Source organism: Zingiber officinale, chromosome 10B (assembly GCF_018446385.1).
Source record: "Zingiber officinale cultivar Zhangliang chromosome 10B, Zo_v1.1, whole genome shotgun sequence".
NCBI classification, from domain to species: domain Eukaryota; kingdom Viridiplantae; phylum Streptophyta; class Magnoliopsida; order Zingiberales; family Zingiberaceae; genus Zingiber; species Zingiber officinale.
This window is the reverse complement of record NC_056005.1, coordinates 85,038,241-85,052,940: the sequence shown is the minus strand read 5'-3', so window position 1 is coordinate 85,052,940 and position 14,700 is coordinate 85,038,241. Positions and strand designations below refer to the sequence as shown.

The following is a 14,700-nucleotide window of genomic DNA, read 5'->3' as shown; positions in this document are numbered from 1 at the left end:
TTCGCCTAAGTAATTTTCTCCTACTCTGATTATAACATCTCCAATTTCTATGTCCATTTCATATTTAGCTTGGTAGTCTCATTTTACAGATACTATCCATTTTTTTAAGTAAGTATCATATAATTGGGGATCACATTGAGTTATATTAAGTAAAACGACATCTTTATCAAAGAAAGTCATTTCTAGTGATCTACGTTTTCCTATGGTTCTGACAAGGGGATTGTTATTGGTATATGGTACTATTCTAATTCTAGATGGATGTCCTTGACCATAATCCATAGTTTTCATTGTACTTTTTGGTAGCCTAACGGCATAGGGTCGAGAAGTGGCTAAGGATTATGCAGGATTCATAAGGTTTACATTATTGGGTAAGTTTTTATTTTGGGTGAGTTGTAAATGTTTATATGCTAACCTGCTAAGTGTTTGTATACTATCTATGGTTTGAAGCATTAAGTAGGTCGAGAAGTGGCTAAGGATTCTGCAGGATTCATAAGGTTTACATTATTGGGTAAGTTTTTATTCTGGGTGAGTTGTAAATGTTTATATGCTAACCTTCTAAGTGTTTGTATACTATCTATGGTTTGAAGCATTAAGTTAAGTTGAGTAGCTGACTGTTCTTATGTTTCTATTTCAAGTGTTAAAGTGGTTGGTTGGTAGCCAGAAAATCGAACTGAAAGTTGATTATTTATATCTTTATACGTGAGTGAAGAAGTTGGTTGTAGAGTGGTGTCAACATTCTGTAAATTAGTTTTTTTTTTTTTTGGGGGGGGGGCATGTTGACACCTCAACTCACCATTCTAAAAAGATAAGCTTGGTAGTCAGATGACAACTTAACATAGTCCAGTCAGTTGGACTATTCCTCGTTTGATTAGACTTGAAAGGGAGACTTCTGATGTGGTGGAATCATGCAAACCCAACGTGTCCCGTGTGATCAAAAGTCATGTTGAGTTATCAACCAAAGTCAATGTGGGGCAAACATGACCCAAAGGGAATCAAACCCAACACAAATGAGACTTAGGTTTGATTGAATCGGTTCAATACACTCATCCCAAATATTCAAGTTTGATCAAGGACAAGTTAGCTATTACGCCTCCGCCTCAGCTACCGACATTATCCTATATCGACATCGGGTCCCGACATCACCCTCGACTCAGTCTCAAATCCATATATCTCCCTTCACTCGACCTCAGTCGTCAACATCTACTTTGCCTTGGCCTCAATCAACAACATTCTCCCTAACTCGGCATCGAACGCCAACATCCCCTACCTTGGCCTCAATCACCGACATCGCCCCCAGCTCAGCCTCATATCCTAGTATCATCCATGCCTCAGTCTCATATCTAAGCATCCTCCCTGACTTGACCTTGGTTACTGACATCTCCCTACCTCAACCTCAAATCCCAACATTATCCATGTCTCAGTCTCGATCGTCGTCATCCTCCTTGTCTCAGTCTCGATCATCAACTTCATCTATCCTTAAGGTCACTCAACATCAACATCATTTCCTGATTCGTCCTCAGATCGGATCCACACTCTATAGAGCCCGCTGAAAGCATGTGAGGGGGCATGTGGATAAAGAGGCAGCGTAACTACCTCATCAATGAGACCATTTCTCAATTAATATTCTAAAACACATGGCACCAGGTGAATAGAGAGACAATTAAGTGATTGTCAAATTGATCTCCTAGATGCTCTCCTTCTACATGTGGCATTTGGTTAATGGGAAGCAACTAACGACTGCTAGATCTGATCCCCTTACTTATTCATACAAGGATAATGAAGGAGAATGCAGCTCTGATGTGAAAATACTTTTTTGATAACTACATAAACCCTAGAGAATGTAAGTTCAAAGGATTTTGGACTCTCTTCAATTCCACGAAGCTCCCTCTATCTTCTCCTCCTTCCTCCTTTAGTTTCATACCTCAAGTAAACTCTAACTTGAGCTTCAGAGTGACATGTCGAGTTCCCTCCCCGGTATGATTCTAACCTTTTGTTGAAATGCTTTTCAAGTCCTTCATCCTCTTCTTCACTGATGATCTCTGAAGAGCACACACGTGACCGATGATTTGAACATCTACAATATTTGACTAAAATAACAATATATTTCTTTGAATGAATATTCTTAACTCTAGCATATTATGATGTTATTTATGAACTAGTAAATCAAATACACTTGTAGTTACTGTTTTTTAAAAAAATTGATAATAGCTAATCATTTTTATAATCATGACTTCCATCTTTCGTATGATCAAATTAAGATTATTAATTATAGTATTTAACCCTTTCTTGGTGGTGGGACCAATTAACTAATACAAAAGAGGGAAAAGGAAAAAAAATAACAGTTTTAAAAAAGAAATAAATGAAAAACATAATACATAAGATTTGTTGTTATTTTTTTAAAATTTTCTTTAAATTTTAATAAATTATTGGCGATTGTTAACTTTTTAACTTGTTAGTAGACAAAATTTATTATTTTTTTTGTGGTATGACCGTTTGTTGGTTTTCTTAATTATTTAATTTTGCTTGCTTAATTTGATATTAGTTAATTTATATTATTATATCATTTTAATCTAAATATATATAATCCTATGTACTGATTAATCCATTATTTAATTTTTAAAATTATCATCCAATTAAAAAGAAATCATTATAATATGTCACAGTCCAATTTGACCTTCAAATAACTGATTAATAGTTTGAAATATCTAACCGCATCATCAGAGGCAGAATGAGGGGGCATCAAGGATCGCCCTCCTTATCAACGATAGAATCCTTAATATTATGAAATTATATATATAAAGATAAAAGATATCGTTCTTTGTTCTACCAGATAAATGTTATTACTTTTTTTCAAACACTTAAGAGGTTTCTTTTTACACATTAATTACACTAATTGAACTTCTGTTATTGGTGTAAAAACTGTCATCGTCTAAAAGATAAACAAAAAATTGATAACACTAAGGGGGTAAAATAAAAAAATATTCTGAAAATGGACTTAAAAGGTAATCCACCGGTTCCAACTTTCAAACCGCCAGAGTTGACCACAACAGCGGTGGATGCCAACTGGCGGGTCGGTCCCACATAGCTCCAGCCAATGAAATCGCATCACTCGTTCCAGGCGTGTCCTTTCCCGACGCAACCTCGCGCGTTCAGATTCAGACGGCCCTGTGATGGACGGCTAAAGTGGGCGACTTCCGAGCACGTGCGTGTCACGTTATGCATTGACGGATCAGATCGAGAGATACGGTGGCCCTCTTCGAAAGGGACGGGGATCGCTCTCCGTGTAATTTGCTTGTGCGCCGTTGAATGCTCTCGGTCTCCCACGGGCTCTTCAGTCTTCAGTCTTCGCCTCTCTCTCTGCCGTCTCCTTCTCTCTCTCTCCCTGGACCGGTTGGAGAGGTGAGGAGAAATTTTTTCCAGTTATACGGTGATTTTGGCTCGTCTAGCTGCCCTTCGTGATTGCTTTTTTGCGGAGTCGATGAGGTAGGAAGCTCTACCCATTTTCGGTGTTTTCCCACCCAGCTTACTGCTTTTTTGTTGATGGTAGGGGAAGGTAATCTGTGCATGATTGGCGTGAACAAGTTTTAAATACGTTCCTTTTATTCGCTTTACCTTATGCTTTGTCTTTGTTTTGAATTGCATTAGTTCGTTGCTAATTGGGAATTTTTTAGGAGAGTTACTGCTCTTTGTTTAGTCAAAGTCTATTTTTTTTACAGGTAACTGAAGTATAAGGTTAGTTTTGGGGGCAAGAGGTTTCCTTTAAGAAGGTATTGGGAGTAAGAACAATATATTTGGTCGTGGAAGCGGAATTGTAAATTGCAGTTCGCTTAGGAATCATTAATCCATTCCTTTTGGGTTAATAATAATTAATATTGTCGGAGGAATAGAAATCTAATAGTTTAGGCATCTTGTTCAAGGAATTTCTACCTTTCATTGAACTGAAATTATGCCTTGACATAGAAAATTAGTTGATATTCTTCCCTTCATTTTGCTTGGAACACACAACATTTGTGAATTGAAAACTTATACAATAGATCTAATGAATGCCCTTGTGATTAACAGAACTAGGAACTGAAAAGGAAAGGATTTTTTTATCACACAGTACATGATTGAAGTTCTAAATCCTTGCAATTTTTTTCTTCAAGCTTATTTTTAACGCGCTCATAATATATAGTGCAAGGACATTTTCCTCAAACTCCCTAACCAATGAAATTTCATTTCAATTCTATACTACACAAGAACTGTGCTTTTAATTCTTTAGAATTCATTTCTATTATGGAATTGGAATTCCTTTTTTTCTTAAGAAATAGTTTCAAATGAGATGTAAGATGCTCATATGTAGTCATAGTTCTGAATTGAACCTAGTAATTTTTAGATTCCAAATTCTCCTTTAGCTAATGTCTAGTATCAATTATTCCATCATTAGGTTCTCCTAAGTTAGCAATGAAGTGTTTCTCATTCCTAAATGGAGTGGTAAAGGAGGAAATCCAATTAAGATTGTCCACTTCACTTCGATCTAATAGCACCACATCAATTGATCATGATTTTAGAAGATCAGAAACTGAGTTCAACTCTGGAGAGGTTATTGGTGTTGACTCCATGGGAAGGCCCAACTATCCTAGTTTCTCCCAGAGACCTTGCAATCTCAGGGTATTCACATTTTCAGAACTGAGGAATGCCACAAGGAATTTTAGCCGGTCTCTAATACTGGGGGAAGGTGGGTTTGGATCGGTTTACAGGGGAACAATCAAGAGCCTTGAAGATTCAAATATAAAGATTGAGATTGCTGTCAAGCAACTAAGTCGCAAGGGACAGCAGGCAAGTTTTCTTTTGGATGCAAACTCATTAGTTATCTTCTACTATATATTCCCTTTTCACTTAATGACAGTCTTGTTATTTAAAGTTAATTGCTAAAAATAGATATTTTAAAGTTAATTGTTATATTTAAGGACTAAAATCACAGTGATATAATCTGGTTCTATTTGGTGTGTGATTTCACATGTGTGTGTGTGTGTGTGTAATTTAAAGTTTCATCTTGGACTTCATCAAGAATCAAGACTATATAGATTCTCCATATTTATATTTGCATCTAAACCTTGTATATTAGAGTCTAACCCCATAGGATCCAATAATTTTAACTGTAAGCTTAATGATGCATTTAGTAGAAAAAAAATTATTGGGATTTCCTCTTCCCTGGTGCTTATAGGATAGACACACTGGTTAATGTAGATGATTACTCTCATCACTTCTATTGTTTACTTAATTCAGGCAAACATGAGTGTTGTGGTAAACACCACATGGAGCCTATAAGGCATAACAATTGTACAGTATGGTATAAGTTGTTTTTATCTTTTTTTCATTATTTCCTGTATTTCATTGAGTATTTTACATGAAATGACATGAATAGTGCTCTATGTTAGTCTTGATCATTTGCCCCATGCTTGGCTGGCTAGCAAGCAAATTGATTTTGGCAGTGAAATACTTCTATCAATTACAAAACTATAAAACCTTGAGAGGCATGTTCATCACATGGCAGAGTAATCTTAATACTTGTTTCAAGTGAAACCATTGCAGAGTTTCTGTGTTAAATTTTGTTGCATTGTCTAGCAATGAGAAGGGCATTGACATTTGCAACATCCAAGAGAGTGGATAGTATCAGTTGCATCCTTCCAAGGTTTAAAAACTCAAGTCATGCTAGAGTTTTGATATCTGAACAGAATGATGTGGTTTCAATATCATTTCATATTGTGCCAATACAATTTCCATACATTTTATATAAATATATATTAGTATATGTATAAGTGACGCTGGGTGGAATAGTAATTATCCTATGGGCTATTGAATCCGTTGATTCGTGCACGAATACCGGAAAGAATCTTCTAAAATATGTTGATTCGAAGAAGAATATTAGAAAATGGGAAAATAGCAGCACTGCCGAAAATATTATTAAACCAAATATCTCCTCTAAACATTAACTAAATAGACTCTAATATAGGCCAAAAACTCTAAGACGTGCAAGAAAGGAAAACGGAAAGGGGAAATCCTAATAGAAAGGAAAAAAATGAAATATATTCAAATCCTAAAAATTCTAAATGGACTAAAAATCCTAAAATTGTAAAAGATTGAAATTACCAAAAATACCAAAAAAACTCAAAAAAAATACAAAAATATATTAATTTACTAATAATAAAAAAAAGAACCATAGAATCCTCGGCATCAGTCACCCTTGATTGAAAAGAACTCGTCCTCAAGTAAGGCGGTAGTCCGGGGGAAGATCCTCAGTTTTTAACTTGGCAAAACTTGATAACAGCTGATCTGGTCTTATGAAAGCATAATAATGTCCACCATGCACTCCACCACGATCATTTATCTTCATCATTATTGCTCAAATGGCATCATATTCAAAACGGTTAAGTTGGAGTTGCAAAACTGTGTAGAAACCTTGCTCGTGCATTAGGATTTTCCAATTGACATCTCCCTCACATGCCATGCCATCATGTTCATTGTTAACCACTTCTGTACCATCCATAACAGTTGGCTCATTTTTAGTTTTCATGCCAGTCAGGCCTTCAGATGAATTGGCTTTATCTTCTGTGAGTCCATCTTCAATATCCATATTATCTTCCTGTTGATGCTTCTGTCAGCTTCTACCATAATCGGTTTCTTGTTGACTACCTTTCCTTTCACTACCTTTTTAACAACTTTCTTTTTGGTAGCTTTTTTAATCTCAGCTGACAAATCAGCACTCACCAAATTCTCGCCGATTTTACTTGGTCCACCAACAACATCATCTTTTCTTCCTGTATCAGCTAATGCACGTGTTTCTTCTCTCTGCTAGGAGGGAATTTTATTGGGTTCACCAAATTCAACCTTGGACTGGTCATTGCCTTTCACATCAGCCATATCTTCCCTAACCAAGTTGTATTCAGATTTCAGTGTTCCAGCAGAGTTATTGTCCACTTGAGAAACATCCTCATCAATAACATTGTCTTTTTTAGACTTTTCATCCGCACCATTCATTTCTTCATCAGATCCGAAGGAACCCAACTTTGATCCATCGATATCAAAATCTTGAGGCTCATCCATATCAATATTTGTTTTACTTCTTCCTCAATTTGAAGATCCATACCAACTTTATCAATTTCATCATCATCATAAATTGGCTCGTTAGTTGACTCGGTCTCGTCTTTATCGTAAATTGGATCACCAAATATTTTGATCTTGTCGTTGTCTCCGCCACCTCTAATTTGATAATCGGGAGAGTCAGATTGATCGTACTCGATGTTGTCAAGGTCTACACCTCATGGTTGTCTCCGCTATCGCAAGAGGAAGGGGGGGCATAGAGGCCTTGCGGTGTTGGCGTTCCCTCGAAATTGTTGGTGGCGGGACCAAGGTTTAAAATTTCGACCCGTGTCGAGGTTTCGATCTCAGACCGGAACGATAGGGTTTCGGTATCGTATCGTACACTGCTGATACAGTTTCGGTATTTTTTTATTTATCTATAGTAATTATAAGATAAATATGTTTATGGTGTATATAAAAATAAATTGTATATTGATTTATTATAAGTTCTCAATTATTGAATAATTTAATATTGTTAGAAAAAATAATTAAAAATAGTTTTATTTAAATAGAATTGATATATCAATAATTTAAATTAAAATGGAAGTATCTATAATAATAATAATAATAATAATAATAATAATAATAATACAGGATATTACTTTATATTAATAATAATTATATAAATTAATTATTTATTCATTTAATTAATTATTAATTAAATAATATAGATTTTAAATAGCAAAAAAATATCAAGTAAATTTTTTTTTAAAAATATCAGAATATAAATATAATTTATTAGAATTCTTTTTAAAAAAATAGAATTTTTAAATTTTTTTAGAATTTTTAAAAAAAATTTAAAATAATAAAGAAAATATTAGAATATAAATAAGAATTATTATATTTTTAAAATTTTTAAATTAAATTTACAATATTATTTTTTTTTCAGAATATTAATTAATAAAATTTATTAAATTTATTTTAATTTTAAATATATTTTTTATATATTTTATTAGGATAATTTAATTAGAGTTTATAAAAGCCTCTTCTAAATAACTCACGTCCTCCTTAGGAATTGTTTAATTTAATTAATTAAATAAAATAAATAAATATTTTAAAAAAAAAAGAAAAAAAAATCGCACGTACGTGAGAACGCCCGTGATCATCGCGAGCGATCCCGCGGGTGGTGTCCGGCGGTGCCGAAAGCATCGCCAGACGCCTCCGGCGGCGCCGGAAGGGTCGCCGGAAGAGTCCGGCGACACCGACAGGGTCGCCGGAAGCTTTCGGCGTCGCACGCGACGCCTTTGGTGCCGAAGGCGTCGCGGGACGCCACCGGAGGCGTCCCACGTCTCCTCCGACGCCGACGGAGGCGTCTCGCGTCTCCTTCAGCGCTGCCGAGACAGGGACGCCTCCCGTGCTAGTTTCGGTCGCCCGGCGGAACGGTAAAAACCGCTCGTGCCGGGCGGCAGGGAACGACATTTCATACACTAGGCGGGACGATTGATCCCAAATCCCTCGACACCAAGCTTGCACTTCCACATCTCTCCTTGATTGGAAATTAATGATTTTTTAAAAGAGGAATAAAGGAAATTATAATCTTTACGATCTTGTGCCATTAGACGTTGGGATAACTTCGACTTGTCTCTATAGATCTTGATCTCATCTTGGGTGCTATAATCATGATACTAGACTTCTTCAGCCAGAACCTACTTGTCACGACCACGACGACCATCCATGGGATCTAGGAGCTCTGATACCACCCCCAGGGCGTAGCGCAGAGTGGGTGCATGACATCTCTAGTGTAATAGCTAGAGGTTGATTCTCAGAAACTGACAAGCTAGGGTTTATCCCACCATACGCTTAACGTCTGTGTAACTGCATTTATCTCCCTCCATATTCGTGGGGCCGACACTAGAGGGACCATTAAGATAACGAATTTACCTTAGGAACTTTGATACCAACTGACGTCGAACGAGATAGCGATTATCCGCAAACTATTGAATCCGTTGATTTGAAGAAGAATACCATGAAATAAGAAAATAACGGCGCTGTCGAAAATATTATTAAATCAAAAATCTCCTATAAACATCAACTAAAGCGACCCTTATATAGACCCAAAACTCTAAGATGCGCAAGAAAAGAAAAATCTTAACAGAGAAGAAAAATCCTAATAGAAAGGAAAAAAAATCAAAACAGACTCAAATCCTACAAATCCTAAACAGACTAAAATCCTAAAATTGTACAAATAGAAATTATCAAAAATACCTAAAATACAAAAAAACTCAAAAATTACAAAAATGACTAATTTTCTAAAATTAATAATAAACAAAAAATCCACAGAATTCTCTTGCATCAATAAGTATATATCAGTATACTTTGTGTTGGCTAGATTATGTTATCTAGGAATAGTGAGTTGCAATACGAAAATAAATTTTAATTTCAAATGCAACATTTACCAAAACTGTAGATCAATCATGATTCAGATTAAGCCAAGATATGACATTTATCTCCTATCCCGTCAATTTTACCAACAAATAGAAAAGTGATGCTACTATAGAATTCACCAATTTTTGTCAAACTATGTTATGAATAATCAACAACAAAACAAACAACAACAGAAGGATATCCAAGATTTGGTGCTGTAGCTAACTTTAATAATATCAAAATTGCTTAATTCTATATCTACAAATATAGATTACACAAAAAGAGATAAAGCACTTCGATTAAGTAGAGGAAGAGAAAGAGAAAGAAGAAGAGAAAGCGAGAGACATCTTTGTTCTTCCCTTTTCTGGTTCATGTCCTATTAGAGAAGAGAATGGCAATGAATTAAGTCTAATGAAGGAAGATGGAGGAAGAGGCAGATGGAGGAAGGTGAGGAAGAGGAGAAAAAGACAGAGGAAGAGGTGGTAGAGGAAGATGAACGAAGAAGCAGATCAAGGAAGACATACGAAGAGGCGAACAGAAACAACGAAGGAAGAGGTGGATGGAGGAAAAGGCAATGGAAGAAGAGGCATACCTCAAAAACCTGAACACTAGTTTCATCAACAGAAAGGAGGAAGGATTACTTCTCACGGTTCGTGGTTTTCAAAGCCATGTATGTGCGTCTCATCCCTTTTGACATGACAGTAGATGGGTGGAACGGTAAATCATGGCTTGGTATTATAAACCATGGTTGCATCTTCTTCTTATCTTCATTGCATGGCAATTTTATTTTGTCATCTACAAGTAAAAAAACTTAAAATCCTTGTTGGCAAACTTACCAACTTATTATGCCATATGTACTGCTTAAAATTCATATTAATCATGCTGTTGTTTTAAATATATATTTCTTATTTCATAATTTATATGCAAGGGATGGGTCATGTGCATCTATGTAATTCTTATGTTTAAGCATCCACAGTCTCCAAAAACCCTGTAATATTCTCTGTTGAACACCACTCATGACATTGAGTGTCTGTAATATAGTGAAGTTAGACATTTTAATTTGTACTGCATGAGAATTGTTGCACATCACTCATGATGTCGAGTGTTCATAAATATACTGCAGGGGAATTTCACAATCTAATAACTACTAAATGAGTACCTGATAATTTATTTGGACAAATGGAGAGTTTTGTTTTAGGGTTTAATTTGCCAATATCCTCTTATATTCATACAAAAATTAGTTTTGTAACCTTGTGTTATTATTGTAGGGACATAAGGAATGGCTAACTGAAGTTAATGTTCTTGGGGTGGTTGAGCATCCAAATCTTGTTAAATTAATAGGTTACTGTGCTGAAGACGATGAAAGGGGAATACAACGACTGCTTATATATGAGTATATGCCAAATAGAAGCGTACAACATCACTTCTCAACTCGGTCTAAGACAACACTTTCTTGGTACATGAGATTAAGGATAGCGCGTGATGCTGCGTGTGGATTGGCATACTTGCACGAGGAAATGGATTTCCAGGTTTTCATCAACTTAGATACTACCAATAGTTTGTTCTTGCCATATTAATTTTGTCATATTGTGGTTTTGAGTGTTTCATACATGGAAGTTCATCAGCTAACTTTTACACGTGTTGGAAAACGGATTTCTGTTTTATTTTGGAAAATGCTATGTTATATGGTGTCTTGGCTGACATTATGCACATTTATGCATATGCATTTCCTGTTATTTATTGAAATGCATTGTTGAATGGGGCTGACTATGACATCACTTACTCAAAATAATGCGATTAAATTTATGCGGATTCTCTTGGTTTTTATTCACTTTGTCCTATTGCGTTGCTTATTTTATGCCACATGACAGATTATATTCAGAGATTTAAAGTCGTCCAACATTCTATTAGATGAAGAATGGAATGCAAAATTGTCAGACTTTGGCTTGGCTAGACAAGGACCAACAGAAGGACTAAGTCATGTTTCAACAGCAGTAAGTGATGCCACACCCCAATTAAGTCCCATCAGCTTCCTTGCTATATTGCATTATGGCTGTATTTGATTTTTCTGCAATAGTTTGAACCCTTGTCATATTAAAGCTTAAACTACTTTTTTAGAATTTCATCGACAAGCTTTGTCTCCACATGACTAGTATATACAACCCCTTAAAGCTGGTATCATCCACTTATCGCAAGTGGATGTAAAGCTGTTAAATGAATAGTATAATTGTCCCGTTTCCTACATGTTCTTTTTTCAATAGTTGATAATTTTAGGTGAAAGCATTAAGGATCTTAGCTGCTAAATGTAATAATTTGTCAGGAAGTCACTATTTCCTAGCTTTACAAGAGTAGGTAAAAGATGACAATGCGGCTTAGATCTTCAGGGTAAGTTCCTTTAGTGAACACTAAGGTGGTAGATTCTGTTGTAACTTGTAGCTTAGTTTCTGATACTACTAAAGAACAATAGCATTGAATCTCAGTAATAGAAGAACATAAGCATCATTTGAAAGTTTGAATGAAGCTTTCATACATGTTTTGTTCCAACTATCGATATATAAGGAAGAGATTTCAACTGCATATTTCTACATAAGAAAGAGAACGATATCATGGCTCTATATCCTGCAGACAGAATTTCGTTAGTGTATGCAGCTAACTATCCCATATCCTTGTTTCTCAATTTTCTTTTGAAACTTAACAGGTCGTTGGAACTGTGGGATATGCTGCTCCTGAGTACGTGCAAACCGGTCGTCTTACTTCTAAGAGTGACATATGGAGCTATGGAGTTTTCTTATATGAACTTATCACCGGCCGTCCTCCAATAGATAGACACCGACCCAAAAGCGAACAAAAGCTCTTAGAATGGATCCGACCGTACTTATCAGACACTAAAAAGTTTCAAAAAATTGTGGATCCAAGGCTAGGCGACGAATACTCAATGAAGTCTGCGACAAAGCTTGCTTCTGTGGCTAATAAATGTCTGTTGCGGCAACCCAAGAACAGGCCTAAAATGAGTCAAGTGCGGAAGATGGTCCTAGAAATTATGGAAGCCTCAGAAGTCGGAGCACCACAAGTTCCTCTAAGGAATGCAGATACAGAACAAGGCGACGGAGGGGCAGCAGAAAACAAAGGCCGGAAGCGAGTCGTGGGGGACTGGAAGTTCAGGGAAGGTGTCCATTTGGTGTGGAAACGATGGAGGCCGAAGCTTGTGAGAACTTGTTGATTGTATGAGGAAAACTGTGGTAGGTTGAGATGCTCCACTGTTATAGCATTGCGTTATGTGTTTTTCAAATTTCTTATAAGTGTTCAGTTCATTAATGATCCTCAATAATGTACATGAATAATAGATAAAGAAGCTTTATGACCAATTAAATAAGTTTGAATTCAGTTCAATAACGTCTAAATCAGCAAACTCAAATCAAACTTAATTAAGATTAATGTAACTAAGATTATGTTCATAAAAAATAAATCAAGTTAACTTTGAGCACTTAATTATTTTTAAACTTTTTTTGCTTTGACTGGATTAGTTTATTTTGAACAATATAAAATTTTGCTCGACTTGACCTCTCAGGAAGGAAATTCAAAGGAAACAAGCACAGTGGATGTTAAATAAAAAGACTAACAAAAACTTAGATTTTAAAAATTATTGGAAATAGCTATATGAGTATAAATTTTAGATAACGCATTCGATGCAACTTTGAATACAAAAATGTACTCACATATCAAATTGATCAAATGAATTTGGACGAAAAATCAAATGGGCATTCATTATTTGTGTTTTCTGTCACATGAGTAATTTTTTATTAAAGTTAAATAGGTGCCCCTCTACATTCTCCTTTTAAAATAACTTATCAAAAAAAAAATGCTCTGTAGAAACTAACGACTAACTTTTATAATTAGAAACTAACTTTTAACTTTTACACCAGGAGTTAGCAATTAGTTTCTAAATACATTATGTAATTATTCGACCACGTAAAAGTTACTAACTTCTATAATAGTAACTTTATATTATTTTTATTTTACATATTTGAGTGATAATTTTAATGAATAAAATAAACAATTGAAACTTCCTCTTATAGTTCGAATAAATATTATTTAATCACACGATTGTAGAATATATATATATATATATATATAAAATATTGATATTAATTGTAATATGCTTTTGTTTAATAATAATAGTTAGACATGGATATAGGGATGGATATCTAATCCTCGATAGATATGGATCGAAGAATATGAAATCCAATTCGACTCCGACTCATTGTCATTGATGCGACGATAAGGAGGAACCTACCTGACACGAGTCAATTGTCACGGTGTAGGCCAAAGTCAAGACGATCAATGTCATGGCTTAAGTTAGGCCGACTCGAACGGGAAGTGGCTACAACAACCGATTGGAGGAACCACTGTCCGATTGGTTGTCTGGATGAACTAGTATCCGATCAACCTGGTCGGTAAGAGAGTGGGTCGATCGGGCCACCCATTGGCATTATACAAATAATAATGAATTGATAAAATAATAAAAGAGGAAAAGACAGATACTTTATAAGAAGAAGAGAAAATAAAAGAGAACACTCATCTATCATTGAATGCGAAGAAGCCAAAACAAAGATGTCTTTTGTCGATAATTAATATCATTAAACAGGAAAAGATGGAGGGTCACTAAGAAAGGTATAAAAGAGTATGCTAGGTATGAAGAAAGACAAGATTGATCTCTATCTCTATTATTTTTATTTCTCTTCCTACTATTGTTTCTAACTTGAGCGTCGAAGGGCCAACGCTAGGGATCCCTTCCCTGGTTTGTGTAAGACCGATGTGGCCGGCTAGAAGGGGGGGTTGAATAGCCCTGAGTAAAACACAACCCTTTCTCGGACAATTAAGCTAACACTTGAAAAAGAATAGATTAAGCAGAAAATAAAGCATAAGAACGAGGCACCGGTTTTGACTTGGTTACAACCGGGGAGGTTGTTAATCCAAGGAAGATTGTTGCACTAAAAACTCCTTCAGGCGGAGAAGCCTCGTTTACAGCAGTGTAGGCACAAAAAGAAAGAAGCTAATCAAAGAAATGGAAGCACACAAGTGTTGTTTACAATTTCTGAACTGATGTAAAGCTTCTGGACCAAGGTTGTATTTATAGCCTTGGTCGGGGCGCCTGGAAAGGTTCCGGGCGCCCTGGGGGGGATAAAATTTATCCCCCAACGTTCAGATCGAGAT

At 35.7% G+C, this 14,700-nt stretch overlaps 1 protein-coding gene across 1 annotated transcript; it reads left to right on the top strand.

The window, feature by feature from the left end:
- The first annotated feature begins 3,302 nt into the window (after positions 1–3,302).
- On the top strand, positions 3,303–12,801 carry LOC122028693 (serine/threonine-protein kinase PCRK1-like). The gene is made up of 5 exons (XM_042587538.1): positions 3,303–3,483; positions 4,427–4,818; positions 10,755–11,015; positions 11,358–11,480; positions 12,185–12,801. The coding sequence occupies exons 2-5, from the start codon at positions 4,444–4,446 to the stop codon at positions 12,704–12,706; spliced, it is 1,281 nt and encodes a 426-aa protein (XP_042443472.1). The 5' UTR covers positions 3,303–3,483; positions 4,427–4,443; the 3' UTR covers positions 12,707–12,801.
- Positions 12,802–14,700: the final 1,899 nt, after the last annotated feature.

Coding starts and splice junctions, on each gene's coding strand:
- LOC122028693 (XM_042587538.1), top strand. CDS start 4,444: ATGAAGTGTTTCTCATTCCTAAATGGAGTGGTAAAGGAGGAAATCCAA. Junction 11,016..11,357: donor ACGAGGAAATGGATTTCCAG/GTTTTCATCAAC, acceptor GCCACATGACAG/ATTATATTCAGAGATTTAAA. Junction 11,481..12,184: donor TAAGTCATGTTTCAACAGCA/GTAAGTGATGCC, acceptor GAAACTTAACAG/GTCGTTGGAACTGTGGGATA.